Consider the following 21,447-nt stretch of genomic DNA (forward strand, 5'->3'; position numbering starts at 1 on the left):
CTTTTCATTGGTGTCTTCTCCCATTTGTTGGTGTTGCCATGTGAAACAGAAATACCACCTGAATTGCTGCCAAGGGACATTGGCTAGGATTGTCTCTAGGATTCTACATCACGACAACTCAGTTGGCTGCAACCAACCGCAAAACACAATGTGGCAAGGAAGAGGAGCCTTCCCTTTTTTCAAGAGGAACATCAATGATGTGGCTCCTGCCTTTTGCATGTAAATAGGTATGCAAAAGCTTAGAGCTCTCTGAAGCCTAGATGTCACAGCCAAATAACGTTTGTGCATCTGTTTGCGGGAGCAACACCTGGTTGGTCCATGAGGATTTTCACTGAACTGCAGAGCTGGCCAGGGCCAGTGTTTTACATGACTGGACTCTTCTGCTTTATATGGTCTTCCGAATTTGAGCACTACTGGGAGCATTACAATATTTTACTGGCCCCATCTGTAGTCTTTGCTGAGACCAGCCAGCTGGGGCTGCAGTTGGACCTGTACATTAATATGCTGTAAGTGGAACAGAAGCAAACCAGTAACTTGGCATGGTTTGACTTTTAATCCCCTTTGGCAGTCTGACATGTAAGCTGAGGACAGCTCTTGTTGTCCCAAAACCAGGGTTCTTAGCCAGCGTGCACGCAAATAAGCCAGATTTAGACAAGATAGTGTTTACTATAGAGTTGTGCAAGTCTGGATGCTGAGATAAAGCCAGCCCACCAGAAAGGAAAGTAAAAGCCATTATATACAAAACCTCTTCGCTACATTCACACCCTCAGGGCAAGTCCTAAGAGCCAGTTGGTTACATATTTGCATATGGGTTACATAGTCATTTTACCACTATGCATACTTGTTGAGGAAGGGTCCCAGGCTGGGCCTGGGTCTAGGGGTGTGTATTTTACCATTATAATGAGCATAGAATGAGCAAAGTTCAGCTAAAGGACACTTTAGCTAAGAGTTTTGAGATACATGTTAAGACTCAACTAATTGTGCTGGTGCCAGACAATCTGCACTGCAAGGACAGTATTCTTTGTAGTTCATGATTAGGCATTTTGCAAGTTACTCTTACATTTGTTAGAGGAGCAGACTGACCAAAACTGAGAGGATTTACCTGTCTTTAGGGTAGCAGTTGCTGGCAGGATTCATTTTTAGTAATAATGACTACACTCCTACAACAGTAATTTCACCATGTGCACGTTGCCTGGTGGCTATTGTGTGCAGACCACATCCAGGTATGTGTAGTATAGTTTCTTACCAAGTTTGGGAAGGACTGGTGCAAGGGGGAACAGGGTAGCCGTGAAAGCTCATTTTCATCAATTGGTAAGTTCATACGCTTTCATCACCTTCGCTTAGGTACCTTTACTGAACACAGGAGATTCTGCAGGCAGGACTAGACACAGCCTACAAGGAGACAGCTGTCGTTTGTAGCCTGATGTACGCAGTACAGGGCTCAAACACATTACTTGTCCAAACATTCATAAACTCGCAGCCACCTGGCAGGCACACAGCAGACGTCTTCTGGTAAGTTGCTGTCAGCTTCTGTGGCTTCCTGAAATAGGCTCATTCTCCTGTTGCTCAGTTGTCACCTCAATTTCTCTACTGCTTTTTTTTGAGGGTCTTGTCTGTGAGTTCTTGTGCTGCACAGTGGCATTATCTCAACGATTTTACCTTTGCTTTTTTTTTTTTTTTTTTTCTCGTTCCTTTTTACTTTACGTTTTTAGATTTCCTCTCTGGCATTGCTTTAGCTTAAAGGCTCTCTCACAACAGTCTTTCCCACAACCTAAATATATTGTTGCTAAACTTGAACCAGGGTTTGGCATCAAATATGGTCTTAGTTCCCAGAAGTCTGAATGTTTGGTTGAGGGTTGTGAGTTGAGCTAGCAAAAATAGGAGCTAAGACCCCAGTAAACACAAAAGTATTTATGCATCCTGTCCCCATGGAATGGGACATTAACCTAGCTTGATGCTACAAACATATTTGAGTTTCCTTGAAGCCACCTTGTGTCTGATTCAGATTACCTTGTGTGTAACTATGCCTGTATTTCTATGCCTGTGACCCTGTTAATGTGATCAACACAAGCATATTTCACATGAAGCTCCATGTAGTGGATTTGCTTGCCTTTTCTAAGTAAAGAATAAAAAATATCGTATATATATATAATAACATTATATATATATTACATATTATTATTATTATAGCAATATAAGTAGTGCTCATTATATATAGTGGCTAAAGGCTGAAAACGATCCTGCGACCTTCAAAGAAGTGTCCTGATGCTGTGTGACTTCTGATGTGTGCAGGACTGATGGCTGTATACGATGGATGTGGATGTAGGAACAGGGTACCTGTACAAAGCCCAAGAGAGCCTGAAAAGTATTGACGGAACCCGACTAAGCCCAACAGTGCCTGACAAAGCTTGACAGGGCCCAGCCAGAGCCAGACAAATCCTGACAGAGCCCGGCAGATGTCCACAAAGCCATACAGAGCTAGACAAACCCGACAGAGTGTGACAGGGCCTGACAGAGTACTACAGAGCCCAACAAAGCTGGACAGAGTCCCACATTGCCAAACAGAGCCTGACAAAACATGACAGGTTCTGACAGAACCGTACAGAGTTGGACAGAGCCTGAGAGAGTCTGACAGAGACAGACAAAGCTTGACTGAGCCAGCTGGAACCTGACTAAGCCTGAAAGAGGCCAGCAAACCCAACAGAGATCGAAAAAGCCTTACAATTTTTGACAAATCTGACAAAGCCCTACAGAGCCCGACACAGACAGACAGATCCACACATGACTCATAAAAGCCCAAGAGTACTTGACAGGACCCAACAAGGACTGACAAGGTCAGATAAATCACAAAAAAACCCGACAGTGCTCGACAGGGCCTGACAGAGCCCGACAAATCCTAACAGAGACCTACAAATCCCAAAAGAGCTTGACAGAGCCTGAAAGGGCCTGAATGAGATGGCTCTTTATGGCTTTGTGGAGATCTGTCAGTCTCTGTTGGGCTCTGTCAGGATTTGTCTGGCTCTGTCGGCACCTGTCAAGCTTTGTCAGGCACTGTTGGACTTAGTCGGGCCTTGTCAATACCTGTCAAGCTGTATCAGGCTTTGTTGGCCTCTTTTGATCCGTGTTGAACTCACTCAGGCTTTGCTGGGCTCTGTTGGGCTTTCTTGCCCTTATTCAGGCTTTGTTGGGCTCTGTCGGGCTTTCTCGGGATCTTATCGGGCTCTGCCAGGCCATGCCAGGACTTGTCGGATTTTGTCGGGCTCTATTGAATATTATGCAGCTCTGTCAGGCCCCACTGAGTGCTGTTGGGCTCCTTGAAGCTTTGTTGGGCCCTGTCAGGCTCTGTCAGGTTCTGTTGGGATCTGTAAGGCACTGTCAAGCTGTGTCAGGCTCTGTCGTGCTCTGTAATGCTTTGTTGAGCTCTGTCGTGCTTTGTCAGGCTTTGCCAGACTCCGTTGTTTGCTGTCAAGCGCTGTCAGGATTTGTCGGGCCCTGTCAAGTTCTGTCGGGTTCTTTCAGGCTCTGTTGGGCTCTGTTGGGCCCTTTGAGACTGTGTTGAGCTCTGCCAGGCTTTCTCAGGTTCCGTTGGGCTCTCTAAATCTTGGGTGAGGTCTATTGGTCTCTCTCAGGCTTTGCTGGGCTCTGTCATGCCGTGGCAGGTTCTCTCAGTTTCTGGTAGGCTCTGTTAGCCCCTGTCGTGCTCTTTCAGAACCTATTAGGCTCTTTCAGGCCCTGTCAATTCCTGCCAGGTTCTGTTGGACTCTTTCAATCTCTCTCTGGCCCTTTTGGGCTCTGTTAGGCTCTGTGGAGATCTATAAGTCTCTGCCAACCTGGGTCAGGCCCTGTCAGGCTCTGTAATGCTTTGCTGAGCTCTTTTAGTGTGTGTTGCACTTTCTCAGTGTCTGTCGCACTTTCTCAGTGTCTGTCAGGCGCTGTTGGGATTTGTCGGGGCCTGTCGAGTTTTCTCAGGTTCTGTCAATAGCATGTGCACAACTGTGAGTTTTTAGGGAGGCATTTCTGCATATGGAGCTGACCTCTCCCCTGCTTGCATGTGGACACAGAAGCAATATGAATGGAAGCTGCTAAAGCAATGTAGACTGTTGATGAGGTACAAAGGACTAACCCATCATTAATCAATGACAAGATAAATGCTTTCTAACCACCTGCCTAACGAAGGGATATTTTTCAAATTTTAGATCCTCCCGAGTGACAAGCTGGACACAGAAGATGAAGTTGTATAGAAGCAGGGTTCTTAGCTTATGTTTGACTAGAAATTAAGAGATGTATTTTATGTAATGAACTAATCATTTACTCCATGGGTGTACCAGTTGCGCTTCAGAGGAGTACTGCCAACGTGGAGAGGTAGATCATCAGACAGATGAAAAGAGACAGAATCTCCGCCGAAACAGACTGCATGTTCTACAATTGACGCTAGATGGAAGCAAAGACCGTGAAATAACTAAATCTGTCTAACCCCGTGATACAGGGAATTCACCATTAATTAACTAACAATTAACTTACTAACACTTAAAGACACTTAGACAGCTAACCCTTTAACCTACATCACTACTGCCTAGCCTTGCTTAGTTTTGTGTAACTTATTGTACGAGAAACAGGACTTCCCTGGCGCCTTGCAAAGGTAATATTCCTTGGGTGCCTCCTTGGTGCATCCTTGGGTGAAGAAGATAGAAACTTGGGCACAGGACAGGAGATACGCCAGTTTTAACCAACTCAGCAGTCTGAGACCTAACCAAGTCATCACACTGGACCAAAGGTGAATGTGTACAGAGAAAGTGATCCTGGGTTCACGATCATTGGGCAGCTCCAATCAGGGGGAGATGGAGGTGTAGACTATGGATATGGTCTCCTGGAACTCATTGTAATACGAACCGCCTTCTTGGGGATAGGTTATGAATATGTATAGGTGTTCCTAAAAACTTTCATGAGTATGTAACACTTTACTGTATTCAACCAAGCTCACAACTACTGTAAAACACACACGCATTTTGAGTGAAGCTATTCCCTGTGTGTGTACGACGTTGTAAAATACATACCTTCCTTACAACCTCAAGGGTTGTAAGGTCATTTCCACACCTCATTTTGGTGAGCCAGCCAGGAGGGCATTGTGCTTGGCTGCTTGGACAACTGAGGAGGTAGTCTTAGGCGTGCCCCAAAGTTTTTTTTTGAAAGATCTCCACCTCTGTTGTTCATTGTGGGAGCAGACAAAAGACCCCCGGCCACGACAGCAGTTAAGGTATGTTGTAATAAAATTGCATTTAATTGCATGTGGTGGGGAGCCAGTAAACCGTAGAGAGACGTCTCATGCGTGGCCAGAGTTTCCGCAGTGGGAAAAGTACCTGAGTGGGAGCTGCTGTCTGTTTGTGGGCCAGCTGCAGCTGCTAGGGTTGTAAGGTCATTTCTGCACCTCACCTGCTTTATGTAATTCTTTCTTACTGTAGGTGCTTTGTATGTTAAAAATTGCCCCAAATTAAAATGAATATGCAATAATTGTGTGAATACAAGCATTGCAAGAGCGTTCAGTCCTTGGAGCACTTATGGAGCATGACAAAGCCAGACAGAGCCTGACAAAGCCTGCCAGAGCCCAACAGAGCCCAAGAGGGCTTGACAGAGCCTGAGAAAACTCGACAGGCCCCGACAAATCCCAACAGCGCCTGACAGACACTGAGAAAGTGCGACAGACACTGAGAAAGTGCAACACACACTAAAAGAGCTCAGCAAAGCATTACAGAGCCTGACAGGGCCTGACCCAGGTTGGCAGAGACTTATAGATCTCCACAGAGCCTAACAGAGCCCAAAAGGGCCAGAGAGAGATTGAAAGAGTCCAACAGAACCTGGCAGGAATTGACAGGGCCTGAAAGAGCCTAATAGGTTCTGAAAGAGCACGACAGGGGCTAACAGAGCCTACCAGAAACTGAGAGAACCTGCCACGGCATGACAGAGCCCAGCAAAGCCTGAGAGAGACCAATAGACCTCACCCAAGATTTAGAGAGCCCAACGGAACCTGAGAAAGCCTGGCAGAGCTCAACACAGTCTCAAAGGGCCCAACAGAGCCCAACAGAGCCTGAAAGAACCCGACAGAACTTGACAGGGCCCGACAAATCCTGACAGCGCTTGACAGCAAACAACGGAGTCTGGCAAAGCCTGACAAAGCACGACAGAGCTCAACAAAGCATTACAGAGCACGACAGGGCCTGACACAGCTTGACAGTGCCTTACAGATCCCAACAGAACCTGACAGAGCCTGACAGGGCCCAACAAAGCTTCAAGGAGCCCAACAGCACTCAGTGGGGCCTGACAGAGCTGCATAATATTCAATAGAGCCCGACAAAATCCGACAAGTCCTGGCATGGCCTGGCAGAGCCCGATAAGATCCCGAGAAAGCCCGACAGAGCCCAACAAAGCCTGAATAAGGGCAAGAAAGCCCAACAGAGCCCAGCAAAGCCTGAGTGAGTTCAACACGGATCAAAAGAGGCCAACAAAGCCTGATACAGCTTGACAGGTATTGACAAGGCCCGACTAAGTCCAACAGTGCCTGACAAAGCTTGACAGGTGCCGACAGAGCCAGACAAATCCTGACAGAGCCCAACAGAGACTGACAGATCTCCACAAAGCCATAAAGAGCCATCTCATTCAGGCCCTTTCAGGCTCTGTCAAGCTCTTTTGGGATTTGTAGGTCTCTGTTAGGATTTGTCGGGCTCTGTCAGGCCCTGTCGAGCACTGTCGGGTTTTTTTGTGATTTGTCTGACCTTGTCAGTCCTTGTTGGGTCCTGTCAAGTACTCTTGGGCTTTTATGAGTCATGTGTGGATCTGTCTGTCTGTGTCGGGCTCTGTAGGGCTTTGTCAGATTTGTCAAAAATTGTAAGGCTTTTTCGATCTCTGTTGGGTTTGCTGGCCTCTTTCAGGCTTAGTCAGGTTCCAGCTGGCTCAGTCAAGCTTTGTCTGTCTCTGTCAGACTCTCTCAGGCTCTGTCCAACTCTGTACGGTTCTGTCAGAACCTGTCATGTTTTGTCAGGCTCTGTTTGGCAATGTGGGACTCTGTCCAGCTTTGTTGGGCTCTGTAGTACTCTGTCAGGCCCTGTCACACTCTGTCGGGTTTGTCTAGCTCTGTATGGCTTTGTGGACATCTGCCGGGCTCTGTCAGGATTTGTCTGGCTCTGGCTGGGCCCTGTCAAGCTTTGTCAGGCACTGTTGGGCTTAGTCGGGTTCCGTCAATACTTTTCAGGCTCTCTTGGGCTTTGTACAGGTACCCTGTTCCTACATCCACATCCATCGTATACAGCCATCAGTCCTGCACACATCAGAAGTCACACAGCATCAGGACACTTCTTTGAAGGTCGCAGGATCGTTTTCAGCCTTTAGCCACTATATATAATGAGCACTACTTATATTGCTATAATAATAATAATATGTAATATATATATAATGTTATTATATATATATACGATATTTTTTATTCTTTACTTAGAAAAGGCAAGCAAATCCACTACATGGAGCTTCATGTGAAATATGCTTGTGTTGATCACATTAACAGGGTCACAGGCATAGAAATACAGGCATAGTTACACACAAGGTAATCTGAATCAGACACAAGGTGGCTTCAAGGAAACTCAAATATGTTTGTAGCATCAAGCTAGGTTAATGTCCCATTCCATGGGGACAGGATGCATAAATACTTTTGTGTTTACTGGGGTCTTAGCTCCTATTTTTGCTAGCTCAACTCACAACCCTCAACCAAACATTCAGACTTCTGGGAACTAAGACCATATTTGATGCCAAACCCTGGTTCAAGTTTAGCAACAATATATTTAGGTTGTGGGAAAGACTGTTGTGAGAGAGCCTTTAAGCTAAAGCAATGCCAGAGAGGAAATCTAAAAATGTAAAGTAAAAAGGAACGAGAAAAAAAAAAAAAAAAAAAGCAAAGGTAAAATCGTTGAGATAATGCCACTGTGCAGCACAAGAACTCACAGACAAGACCCTCAAAAAAAAGCAGTAGAGAAATTGAGGTGACAACTGAGCAACAGGAGAATGAGCCTATTTCAGGAAGCCACAGAAGCTGACAGCAACTTACCAGAAGACGTCTGCTGTGTGCCTGCCAGGTGGCTGCGAGTTTATGAATGTTTGGACAAGTAATGTGTTTGAGCCCTGTACTGCGTACATCAGGCTACAAACGACAGCTGTCTCCTTGTAGGCTGTGTCTAGTCCTGCCTGCAGAATCTCCTGTGTTCAGTAAAGGTACCTAAGCGAAGGTGATGAAAGCGTATGAACTTACCAATTGATGAAAATGAGCTTTCACGGCTACCCTGTTCCCCCTTGCACCAGTCCTTCCCAAACTTGGTAAGAAACTATACTACACATACCTGGATGTGGTCTGCACACAATAGCCACCAGGCAACGTGCACATGGTGAAATTACTGTTGTAGGAGTGTAGTCATTATTACTAAAAATGAATCCTGCCAGCAACTGCTACCCTAAAGACAGGTAAATCCTCTCAGTTTTGGTCAGTCTGCTCCTCTAACAAATGTAAGAGTAACTTGCAAAATGCCTAATCATGAACTACAAAGAATACTGTCCTTGCAGTGCAGATTGTCTGGCACCAGCACAATTAGTTGAGTCTTAACATGTATCTCAAAACTCTTAGCTAAAGTGTCCTTTAGCTGAACTTTGCTCATTCTATGCTCATTATAATGGTAAAATACACACCCCTAGACCCAGGCCCAGCCTGGGACCCTTCCTCAACAAGTATGCATAGTGGTAAAATGACTATGTAACCCATATGCAAATATGTAACCAACTGGCTCTTAGGACTTGCCCTGAGGGTGTGAATGTAGCGAAGAGGTTTTGTATATAATGGCTTTTACTTTCCTTTCTGGTGGGCTGGCTTTATCTCAGCATCCAGACTTGCACAACTCTATAGTAAACACTATCTTGTCTAAATCTGGCTTATTTGCGTGCACGCTGGCTAAGAACCCTGGTTTTGGGACAACAAGAGCTGTCCTCAGCTTACATGTCAGACTGCCAAAGGGGATTAAAAGTCAAACCATGCCAAGTTACTGGTTTGCTTCTGTTCCACTTACAGCATATTAATGTACAGGTCCAACTGCAGCCCCAGCTGGCTGGTCTCAGCAAAGACTACAGATGGGGCCAGTAAAATATTGTAATGCTCCCAGTAGTGCTCAAATTCGGAAGACCATATAAAGCAGAAGAGTCCAGTCATGTAAAACACTGGCCCTGGCCAGCTCTGCAGTTCAGTGAAAATCCTCATGGACCAACCAGGTGTTGCTCCCGCAAACAGATGCACAAACGTTATTTGGCTGTGACATCTAGGCTTCAGAGAGCTCTAAGCTTTTGCATACCTATTTACATGCAAAAGGCAGGAGCCACATCATTGATGTTCCTCTTGAAAAAAGGGAAGGCTCCTCTTCCTTGCCACATTGTGTTTTGCGGTTGGTTGCAGCCAACTGAGTTGTCGTGATGTAGAATCCTAGAGACAATCCTAGCCAATGTCCCTTGGCAGCAATTCAGGTGGTATTTCTGTTTCACATGGCAACACCAACAAATGGGAGAAGACACCAATGAAAAGGTAGACAGGTTTTTAATGGCATGATCAAGAATCCCCTTTTAAAAACAAAATTAATGACAATGGTGTCTGATATGAAGAAGAAATGGCCGCATCATTTATTGTATTTTTTTAAATGTGATCTGAAGTTATGACAAATGGCAGGTGGATCTGTACACAGACAGGGCCTCAGTGATACATGCCAGATTTTATGGCCAAGAAATTTGCCATGCAATTGAACCGGATCATGGTTCCTCGGTCGCAGTTGTACATTCTGTTTGCAGTGTGTAAACATTCTCCAGTTGCTTTCATAAAGAATGCAAAAGAAGACACGTAGAGAGATTTAGCCTTGGGAGCCAGTCACATTTCCAAGCAGGCAGTACCAAGGAGTGAAGTCGTGTTTCCAGGCCAAAAGACTTTGTCACACTGTGCCAGAGGCAAAAGAAAATGGCATGGGTGCACCAGATACAATGTTTCTGAGTGTAGAGTCACATGCTATCATGTTAAAAGGCAATATACACAAATCATCTGTGTTTCCAGCTCCAATTCCTGTCCAGAGAAGCAGCAGCCCAGGTCCCAGAGCACAGCAGTGTTGCTGACATTGGTTTTCACACACACAGGGCTCCTTGCCTAAAGCCCCGCGGTTCTGCAGAGCTCCTCACACCATCTGCAGGCGACAGTTCAAGAGCCTCTGCCTTGCAGCCCTACAGTCATTTACCCAAGCGCTGAGTGAACATCAGCCCCTGCGTCCTTGCAGCGACCCCGTGTCAGACCTCACCCCTGCAGCCTCCTCTAGTTTAACAGCTAAGACGAGTTCTCAGCTTGGTACCTAACAGGAACCCACCTCTGGATTTGTTGTGGCTGCTCCCTTCCTCCTTTTAGCACAGAGGGCATCATCAATACATACTTCAAACCTGCTTACCAGACATTTGCAGCTGCAAAAATAAAAGGGATAATGTTCTTCCTTATAACCTAGAGCACCAGTCTGCATGATAGAGGGTCTGCTGCATGAGTTGGTGGACAAGTCTGCCTCAAGCTTTGTAGAAAACCAGGAGGGCTTCAAGCCCCCAGCCAGAAAGGGACTGACCTGCAGGGAGTACACAGTGACTTCGAAGACAAGATCTGCTTGAGGACGTAAAATTAGGGACCAGGGGAGAGGAGAGTCATGGTGTACAAACCACTGTTATTTCCTGGGATCCTGGCTATGCTTGGGGTCACGGTTCACCACAGTGTTGCAACCAGGGCTATTCTCTGGCCTCACAAAGATACCAACCCCAATGCACATGGAGATGCTGCCAACCTGCCTTCAGGCCAACTGGCTCTGCTGTTACAATCAGCATGGTCCCAGCCCCTTGGAGCACAGCGACAGGCTGAAGAAGGGCAATACCACCATTCAGGGTTCTGCAGGAGACCATGGGAGCCGGCACACAGTGAGGCCATGGGCACCCACCCGGGACCTGTAGAAAGGGAAAAGGGCCTGTACAGGAGCCCAGCTCACTGCTTTGCATGCAACTGAGTAGCTGGCAAACAGACAGAATCAAAGGTGGTTGCAAACTCCCAGGTGCTTTGTGAAACTAGCCTAGTGCTGCTAGGGCATATGTATATCATGAGCGCTATTTATATTGTTATAATAATATATATGATAGTCTTTACTTAGAAAAGGCTAGCAAAGTCTCCTGCCTCTCACATATTCCAAAGACAACTGACTCAGAAATGTTTGCTACTGAAACACAAAGACTCTCATCTCAACAGAGCATTTGCAGTATCTCATGATACCCGGCAGTCCCAAAGACACTTCTGCTCCCAACACACGACCCTACAGTGCTCCTCCTCTCTGTTCCTACCACCCATGTACATGTATGCACAGACGCAGGCACGGTGGCAGCCTGTCTCAGGGGTCACCTCAAAACGCACATGAGCACAAGCATCTGCAGTTGGTCATGACAGATTCTGCAGCAAACACACTCATGGGGAACACACGTAGCGTCAGGCTCTTCACAGAAATTCCTGCAAACATGGAAAAGTGCTGAGAAGTCTGCTTCTCCTCCTCTTACCCCAGTTTCCTTTATTCCTCCTAGCCATTTCATCTGCTTTGGTCAGCTCAGTCTTCTCTTTGATCTTCTCTTCTTTGCAGTGAAGCAAGGATGCAGCTAGACACCAACAGCAATGTTTGAGCAGCCTTGTGTTTCCTCAAGGCCTGACGGAGCTTGCACACTATGTTTCATGGGCAGGGAACAGCAGGGTTTTGCATCTCCTGCATTTCTGTGATGTGACAGCCCACCACGTCCTGTGATGCCATACTGAATTGTCTGGCATACCTCAACCACTTAACCCTAACATCACAGGCCTTGTCCCCTGCTGTCCCTAAAAATGATCTCCCATGTTTTCTCCAACTAGGGCAGGTGTCCTCCTAGCCTCCCTGCAAGGTGGGGTAAGAAGAAGAGAGGATCTGGAGGAGTTGTTGACCCTTTTGCAGGCCAGTTTAAACAGTTATGTTAACAGAGAGCATCACTGCTGGTCCACATGCCTGCCAGAAAATCCCTCCAGAGAGACACGCAAGAGGAATGGGAACTTCTGCAAGCAGGGTGTGCTGTGCACCCTGATCTCAGGCGTACCATGGGTTCACACTCACCACTGAGCAACTGAAGGGCAGAACCTTGAAAATCAGAGCCAGGGAGGAGATCCAGAGCAGCGCCCACATGGCAGGGGCTTTCCTGTGTCCCTCTGCTGACACCTGAAATAAGGATCCAGGCACCACCTGCTGCAGCACACTAACAGGGCTGTTAACAGGGGGCTTGCAAGCATCCCTCTGACCACGTCTGCCAGAAAAATGCAGCTGTGTGGGACACCTCTTGTGACCAAATTCTTGAAATCCACTTGACTGGAAGAGCCCAGCACTGAAACTCCTGTAAAAATAACGTCGGTGAAGGAATGAAAGAGGCAATGTGACACCCAACCAGGATCACAGCATCACTTGCTACTGGGAAGGAGAGCAGGTCTGCACACCCAAGCCTGTGGGACACAGGGGGACAGTCAGGCCCTGCAAGAGTTACCCTTAGAAGCCTTTCAGTAGTAACAGCACCTGGTACCTCCTGCACAGGCTGTCTGGGGAGGAATCATTGCTGCAGTCAGTCAGCTTTCACTTCCATCACAGCTCTTTCTCATCAGAAATAACTGAGGGAGCATGCTGCTTTTGACACACTCTCCTGCTCCCCTCTGTGCCAGGGACAGCAGGGATGCAGGACTGTGTTGGATCAATGAGGCTGGTAGCACAACCACAAGGAGAGACAACTCATGCCAGGCCCAGATCTCTGTGGACCCAACTGCACCATTAGCCCAGCCCTGTCAAACAACACTAGGAACAGATGATGTTTTCTGTGCTGGAAATAATTCACTGGCTTTCTGGAATCTGTTCAGATGTCCACAGAGTACCCTGTTCTCGCAGCCACCCCATCACAGCTCTCATGCTCCTTTCCAGAACAGTTCCTGTAGATGTAAACAACTTCAGGATTCCTCAGATTCAATGGCCATCAGTGTGACTGTTTGTATATTTGTTCAACTGAATCAAGGTTATTATTGTCCAGACACCTCTATCAAGCTTTGTTGTCTGCAAAGAGTAAATATGCAGCTGTGGGGATGGGTGTACAGAACAGTCGTATTTTTGTTCTGCCTCATGCAAAACATCTTTTAGGCAAGTCAATGGTGCGGGATCCAAAGTATTTGGGTCTGGAGTGTTTACCCCTGCAAGACATTGAGAAAATTTTGTGGCTACAAGATCTCACCAAGCTCAGACAGGTATTAGTCACGCTGGCTTTCATTTTCAAACATTCCTAATTAGTCTGGGGGCTAAAACCTTGGTTAATTTATTTCTAGTGGAACACTAAGCTTCTGCTCTGATAATATTACTTGAAGAATACAGCCCTTGCTTTTACATTCCCATTGTTGTGTGGAAGAGCTGAGCACTGGGAAACACATAAACGTGACCTCCACAACTCAACCCCCTGTACTCTTAGACAAAAACGCACAAGGTTCCCATGGCATGCTAGCAAACCTCCTCAGAAAGCAGCAGCTTTTGCCTGTGCTACAGGATAATTTCCCACCCTTCCCTGTAGGGGAGCTGTGGCTGAAACTACAGTGCCAAAATTCACAAACACCAAGATCATGACAATAATAGCACAAGGAATTTAGGTGCAAGGGGCACCTAAGCCAAAGGCATCCGGTGACTATTTGCATCTTCAGCATGGAGCTGTGTTTGGTGGACTATAGTCTTATGGCACCAACCACACTCAGGTCGAGAGGAACCACCCATGTTGGGAGGTATGGTATCCACAGATCACAGTTTGGTATTGGGGACAGAAGCAGCTGCAGTGTGCTCCCTTCTACATCAATTAGCAAGCACTCTTGATTTCCCAGCAAGCTGCCCATACAGCCCTACTTCTATCTAACTATTCACCACAGAGGAATCTACTGAAAGAGCAGCCGTGTCGCTGAGCAGAAATGCCAGATGGCCTCCTCTGTGGGACACACTGGAGCAGGTAGCAAGACCTGCCTGTCTCCTATTCACACCTGCAGAGGCATCCCTGGAAAGAAGACCCCCTGCTTCAGCCTGCCCCTGCTCTTATCTCAGCACACAAGGATGCATTCATCCTTCTTGGCTAAGCTGGTGACAATCCTTTGCTAACACAGGTGACAGGAAGTGAGCCAGCACTCAGGTAAATGGTGGAGGCCAAGGCTTGCATTTTCCCAGACACAAGAGAGGAGGGATCTGCTTGCAGAACAGGAGCCTTCCTGTCCAGCAGACCTTCCTCTCATCATCTCTGCTCCTCTTTTCAAAGCCAGGGTTGGTGTTGGTGACTGGTATTGCTAGAGAGAGGGGAATGCCTGGGGACGGAGGGGACTTAGGCACTAGGCAGGCTGCCTGGGTTGCTGCTTGGTGCTGTGCATTAGCAAGCGTGAGCTGCAGGCTGGATGTCTCCCTTGAAGAAGGTTCTGTGGCTCAGATGCTCTCAGACCCTCGGGAGCTGATCACAACTGTGTGGGGTGAGAGTGTGTGAAGCATTGAACTACAGCTACTGCTATACACTCGTGGGTCCAGCACGGAAGGCTGTGCTGCAGCATCTCAACTGTATACTATATGCTGAAGTTACCCAGGGCTGGCAGAAGAAGACCATTATCTGGCAGCAGCCTTACTCTCCAGGGACATTTGCTTTCCTTTGGTTGCTGGACTCTGAGTCTGGGTTTTTGCTCTTTGTTGCTTTTTGGCCACACCAGGAGAGGTCAGGGAATCCCCTGTCAGCCCCAGGGCCTGAGCTGCATGCTGGGGGGGAAGGAGAAACTCGCTGGAGAGCAGTCCCTGGCTTATACTTTTGGCAGGGAGAAGGGTTTTCCCTCCAAGGTGGCAGCAGGCTTCTGGGAGAAGCACTGGGGTTTCTTGAAGGAAGGACAGGGCTCTGAGGGGCTCTGAGGGGAGATCCACAGCTGGACCTCCATGAGCTGCTCCGTGGAGGAAGAGAAGTGGAGCTCAGCTAAGGAGGAAGCCGACTTTGTGTCTGTGTAGTTCGCCGCTCGTTTGGGACACTTCCAGCTGGTCTCTGTGCCTGAAGCCTGCAGAGGAAGAGAAAAGGGAGGATGAAAGGGAATTTCTGCAAGGGGCTTAGGGCTCCTGGCAAGTTTGGCATGAATGTTGCTGAGCAATTATAAGAAGTCTCCAGCACCAGGATGACAGGAGTTTTGCTGTGGACAAGACAGGGCACTGGTTTGAACACTCGTGCTGTTAACTAGTGTTGGCCCTGATCCTCCAGTGCTCTCTGAGACAATGCACAGGCATGGTTTGGCCAATAGCACATATCTGTGACTCTTCTTGACATGCAGCATGGATGTAGCAACTTCTTTCAAGGTAGGAGGTACAATCTGGGAATGTGGGGATGAGCTGGATTGCACCAGCTGGCCTCTGACAGTAACTACTGGTAGATAAACCAACCCACAGGGATGCCCTCCTTTCACCCCACACTTCTGAAAGAGCAGAATTTGCTGGACCTGTGGCAGAGCCACATCAGCATCTCTGCTCCTGGGCTGGACCTCCAGACCCAAGTTCAGGAAGAAAAGCCAAACACTGCAGAATTCAGAAGGCTCACTTCCCCTTATATGTGTATGCTTACTTGATAGAGAACAAGGTACCTTCAAAAAAATCCCAAAACACAGGGATATGTAGGAACTCAGACCATGTGGAGGTGGTCCGTGCTGTTCTGGATCACTGACAGAGCCCATGCACGTACATCTCCCTCTCTCCACCTCTTTGCATGCTGGCCATCTTCTGAGGCAATCACAACTGGCAACCTTGCAGCCCTTGGAGCTCTAATCACAATAGCCAGGTCAGTCACAACTGTGCCAAGTATGCTGCAAAACTGAGAGCTCAACATGGGAGGACTCTGCTATTATCAGGATCAGATCAAATGAACGAGCTTGTGGAACGGAAGAAGGCCTCAAAGCCAGGGCAAGAGAAGAGGGCTTTGGCCCTTTGGCCAGACTGAGCCAAAGAAGGCAGAGAGGTGGCAATTTCACACATCAGTGAGCTGAAATTACTGTAGGAAACAGGGATGGACCACTCAACCACTCATTCAAGTCAAGTGAAAGGTAAAGCAGTAGGAGGTGAGCAAAGTCCTGGCTGCATCTCCTTAACAAGTCCAACATTTTGCATTGCTCAGCATTTTGGTCTTACCTGTAGGCAAGAGCCGCATCCTGTGGAGAGCTACATAGCATGGCCATTACAACAGCCATGGAGCTCTCAGACTTTGCCACCTCTAGTGTTGTTTTCACTGGTGTGATGGGCCGAGGAATTCTGCTCTTTGTGCTTATGGATCTTTCTTCTTTCCCCAGGGGGGCAGCCTTCTCTTTCCCAGCCTTCCTTGGGACTGAGTCATCAGAGTCATGTGTGTCCTCCTCAGAACCAGTGGCTGAGAGGGTTTCTGAAGCCCGCTGCCTCTCGTCGCTGGAGGATGCTGAGGAGGAGGCCCCTGAGGCCAGCCGAAGAGGGCGGATTTGCCTCTTCTCCATCACGAAGCGAGCCAAGTCAGGTTGCTTTGCCCTCTTATAAAGCCTCTCTTTGGCAGAAAGTGATGTTGAAAGGTCTGAGCCAGTGTCCTCCTCAGAGAACAAAATGGGTATTCGACTTCTATACCTGGAACCAAGAGGCCTCCTGGGGCCTTTATGCTGTGTGTTGAAGAGGATCTCTGCTCGTTTCTGGTGTTCTGCCACCAGTGCTGACTTCTCAAGGTCAGGATCCCTTGTCACCACCTTACCAGGCTCATCCAAATCCAGCGAGAGTGACACTTTGTCAGAGAGCTCTGGCTTGTCTTTGAGAGGCTTTGCTTCAGCATTGGGAAGGGCCAGCTGCTCCCCTGCTGTTTCTGAGGTGGTTTCAATGTGATTAGCCGAAAGCGCAGAGCTCTCTGTCTGTGCCCCTTCCAGTCCTGAATGTATGCTTTCATTCTCTATCTGCACCAGGTTGTCCTCCAGCTCTTCTTCAATAATGACCTCCTCAAACTGGCCCGGAGGGCAGTTCTCCTCATGCCTCATCAGCTCGCCACTGGAAGACATGACATGTAAGTGGGTCTTTTCAGCAATATGAACAAATGTGCGCTCAACTTTGGTAAAGGGGGAGGAAGCTGTAGCCACTGTCACTGTCACATCCAGTTGGCTACCCATAGGCTGTGGCCGCTCACTCTGAAGAGTCAGTGCAGCAAGAGTGCCCAGATCAACTTCTGGAACCAAGTCTGTGGTCACTGGAGACTCTTTCAGATCACCTGGCGAAAATAGCACTAGTGTTTTTGAGCCTTCCTCCAGCTCCAGGTCCCCACCAGCAGTGGAAGCGCGACCCTTGGATCCCTTCTGGTCATCAGCCAGGAGTGTGGAGGGTGCACACTTCTGGCTGCGCTCTGTGCTTTTTTGACTCAGGCCACTGCTGGAACCATTGTGCATATCAATCTCATCCCCTTCCTCCTCTTCCTCCTCCTCGTCTTCTTCCTCATTGTCTTCTTCCTCCTCCTCCTCTTTTCCATTTATTTCCAGATAAGGTTCCAGAGGTTTGCAAGGGGCAGTCAAAACAACATTTGAGAAATCAACTTTCTTTATCCGCTGGGATACCTTAGGCTTTTCCCAGTAGTCTGACATATCTTTTCTGAAGTCTTGATAAGGCAAACTTAAAGGCACTGCCTTGGGCAGACCATTCATTTCAAATGACTTCAGCATATATGCCTGCAAGAAGACACATGTGACAAAAGAAAAGGGTTAGTATTCAGACATAGCATGGACACAGACATCAGAATCAAGAGCAGTGGGAAGCATCAGTCGAAAGGTTCTAGTCCATGACACTTTCAAAATACATGCCTGAGCAGTGATCCCTCAATCATTTAATTCATACAAACCTTAGAGAGATTCACACATACTCATAAATGAAGGCAGAAAAATGTGCCAAAGGAGTTCCTTTGTTAGCAGCCTTTACCTGGACCTAAAAGAGATTTTTGCAAGCAATTCCTCAGGATTTTTTTCATGTTTACCAGTCTTCTTCAGCATTTATATATTTATTGCAATATTTAAACATTTACATATTCACTTCTTCCTTACTGGAACCATTCAGCAACTCTCTTTCATTCCTAGGCCATGGTGAACTCAAGGGGCCCCTCAGGGCCAGCTACATTTGCTGATGACTTTTCCATATTATCCACCATTGTCTTGGGGGCAATACCCTTTTAGTGCTCCTGTGTTCCCCTCTATGCTATTCATCCCTCGCTCCTGCTCTCACATCCCTCCAGCAACTCATACTTCTGACTCTTACAGGCTCCTTCAGCTTTCACTAAAATGATTAGCAAGTTAAGTCATGAAAGCTGACATATAAAGTATCATTATTAGACTCTGGGGTGTCCAAAACCTAAAAGCAATGGGAGGACAGAACAGCTGGTCTTTCTTGAGTAGCCGTCTGTGATGGAGAGATGGCCCATAAGGCACCAGGGGTAGGTTGTGAATTGATCACAATACCAACAGAAAAGCAGCAACTCACATACACATGCACACACTTGAACAAATAAGCAAAATAAGCAAAAAAATCGCAAAATAAATAGGCAAAATAAATGTCCATTGAAGTTTAGTCTAATTAACTATTAGTTGCAAATTAAAACCACAGAAGCATCACTCTGTAAAATGGATTAAAAACCAAACCAAACCAAAACCAAATCCCAAAACATTTAAGTCACTCTTCTTTAAGAGGGCTGGGAAACAAAAGCCTCTCTGTAAACTCAACCAATCAATAATGCATCACGTTACTTTTCAGTCCTAATTATGAACAGCAGGCTCCAAAGATCGGTGTTTGCAAGTGGCATTTGACAGTATCAGAGGCTACGACTAAACAAGCACCCATTTAACTACCTGGGCTACAGAGCTGCCATCAGCCAGCACATTCATCTGGCTATGGGAACAGAACATTTTGTCTCTGAGAGGGAAAGAAGCCCTCCATAGCTTTTCAGTCCATTGACACAATTTTCAAATTGTGCTGTAAATCTGCATGTTACTCTGTGCAGAGCAACTGCTTTATTAGTATGTCTGAAAAATGTAAGATCTCTATGCTCATGTATAACAGGGACATTTCAAATAGCTCAGTGGGCAGCATCAAGCTGTTATGCATGGTGAAAAATTGTTATCTATTTAATATTTCTTTTTATATCTTATAAATTAAAACACAGGCTGGTGTTGGCAATGCCTCTGGACTCCAAATCATTGTCTCTTATTTCATTAAAGCTGAAGTCTGGTGCTGAAGATGACCCTGTATTAGCCTGATTTAGTCTTTCACTGACCCACTCTACCTTTTCTATTAGGATGACAGATTTGGGTCTTGAACTGGTAAGAGGGACTTACCACCCTTTGCAAAGGAAATTACCCACTTGACTTCCTCCCTCAGGCATTTTTTTGGACATAAGCAGCCTAAAATTGGCTTCTGCCTGTTGGCTGGATGTGGTTTTCCCAGGACATATACCTGCAGTGCTATCCTGGAGTCTTAACCAGACACGCTTCCTCAGTGGAACTGGGACCTGATTAAAGAAGCCCTGACCAACATCTTGCCTTGTGCTGAGCCTCCCACTGGAAGGAGTACCTGATCCCCAATAACAGTTCACCTGCTGCTCTACTTCATCCCATTTTCTAGATGCTGTGATTGACGGTACAGCTTTGTGATCGCTGGTTTCTCTGCATATGTAAACTTTCATACATCCCGTCAGCTCCTACGAGCTTGTGTCATCTCATCTACTTTCTGGTCAAGAAGAACTGAATCCAGTCCTGCAGTGTACATCCTCTGTAGGTCAGAGATACGGTTTATGTGTCCTGCAGTCTGCCTCACCAGCAGCCCTGTCTCCAGCAACCCTTCTTTCCTCAACAGCTCTTAGCCTTGCAAGACATCAGAAGTTCTACTGAGATGAGATTCACATGAAGCAGTAAGATATGACACAGCTGGACATCATGATGTTGCTGTAATAAAAATAATGCTTCTTTCCTTCTTCTGCTCTGGTACCCCTTTGCTGTCATTCAGTTGTGCAGTAGATACCTTTCTAATCATAATGTACTTCCACCTCTGGCTGTACAAATTCTTTGTGGTATTTAGCAAATGAACTGCCCTTCTGTCTGTAATTCCCCATGTATTTTCTATTTCCCTGCATGGACACTGCACCCTAAGCACAACAGTGATTGTTTGGCTTCTGCCTACCTGTGGGAGACTTGGACTGCTTAACCTGTTGCATGCAATACCCCAAAATTGTCAGAATGCTTTCCTTAAAGAAGCCCGAAGCTGTTGTTGTTTTGCTGCTGCAAATGCACCATGGAGAAAATCTGAAGAGCATAAATACGCCAAAAAATATGGAGGACAGAAGTTACCTACAAACTCAACTAAAAGAAACTTTCTTGAAATGCTGCTTGGATCAATTATTAATTTAACACATATTTTATTACCTTCATTGCTATCATCACCTGAGGCTGTTAACAAGGAAGAATGTCCTAGGGCATCAAAGTATGAGATTGGCTTCACTGTTGAGTTAATGTAATCAGCAGCTAGCTGTAAGCAAACAGCCTGCCCGACCAGGTGTTCGCAGTTTGTCCTCTCTTGGCAGTCATCATGTGTCTTCTGTACTACAGGTCACTCAGCTGCTCTAGGACTTTTTCCCAAAAGCTGGAGAAGAATTTTTCTGTTCTGCTGTGCCAATGGGAAGATGCCAGAAGATCAAGAGTGGAGAGTCTTAGCTTGCATCTTAAAATTGTAGAATAAAAAAGGTGTAAGGAATCTCTGGAGGTCTCTGCTCCAGCCACCCCTCAAAGCAGGACTAACTCAGAGATGTCTGCTCCAGGCCCTGTCCAACTGAGTTTTGAGTATCTTCAAAGACGGAGATCTCACAATCTCTTTGGGACCCTGTCCTAGAGTTTGAGGCTTTTCATGCTGAAAAAGTTTTTCTTTATATCTAATTTCTACATCTAATTTTCCTTTTACCCAGCTTGTGTCCATCACATCTCATCTTTTCATTGTGATCCTCTGAGAAGAGTCTGGCATCATCCTTCCATCACCTAATTCAAGGAAAAAATAAGATCCCACCCCAACCCTTCTCTTTTTAAGGCAGAACAAACCCAACTCTCTCAGCCTCTCTGTATGTCATATGTTTCTAGTTCCTAATCATCTCGGTGGCCCTCTGCTAGGCTCACTCCACTATGAGAAGGAACTATGCCATGAGTTGAGGCAACCATCCCATTTTAAAAAGCTACCAAGACTGTGAGTGGGCAGAGCTACCCTGGATCTGGACAAATCTGAGTCAAAAAGACTGCCTTTACCTATAGCAAGCTCC

At 46.7% G+C, this 21,447-nt stretch overlaps 1 protein-coding gene across 1 annotated transcript in view; it reads right to left on the reverse strand.

The window, feature by feature from the left end:
- Nucleotides 1–14,747: 14,747 nt before the first annotated feature.
- Nucleotides 14,748–21,447, reverse strand: part of LOC308038703 (tau-tubulin kinase 1-like) — a gene marked incomplete at both ends in the record, with an annotated part of 37,875 nt that continues 31,175 nt past the window's right edge. The window contains 4 exon segments of the mRNA XM_080341478.1: nt 14,748–14,904; nt 14,906–15,102; nt 15,106–15,181; nt 16,296–17,830. Of these exon segments, the coding sequence (XP_080197604.1) occupies nt 14,748–14,904; nt 14,906–15,102; nt 15,106–15,181; nt 16,296–17,830 (1,965 nt within the window).

This window comes from Nesoenas mayeri (genome assembly GCF_963082525.1).
Source record: "Nesoenas mayeri genome assembly, chromosome: 3".
NCBI classification, from domain to species: Eukaryota; Metazoa; Chordata; class Aves; order Columbiformes; family Columbidae; genus Nesoenas; species Nesoenas mayeri.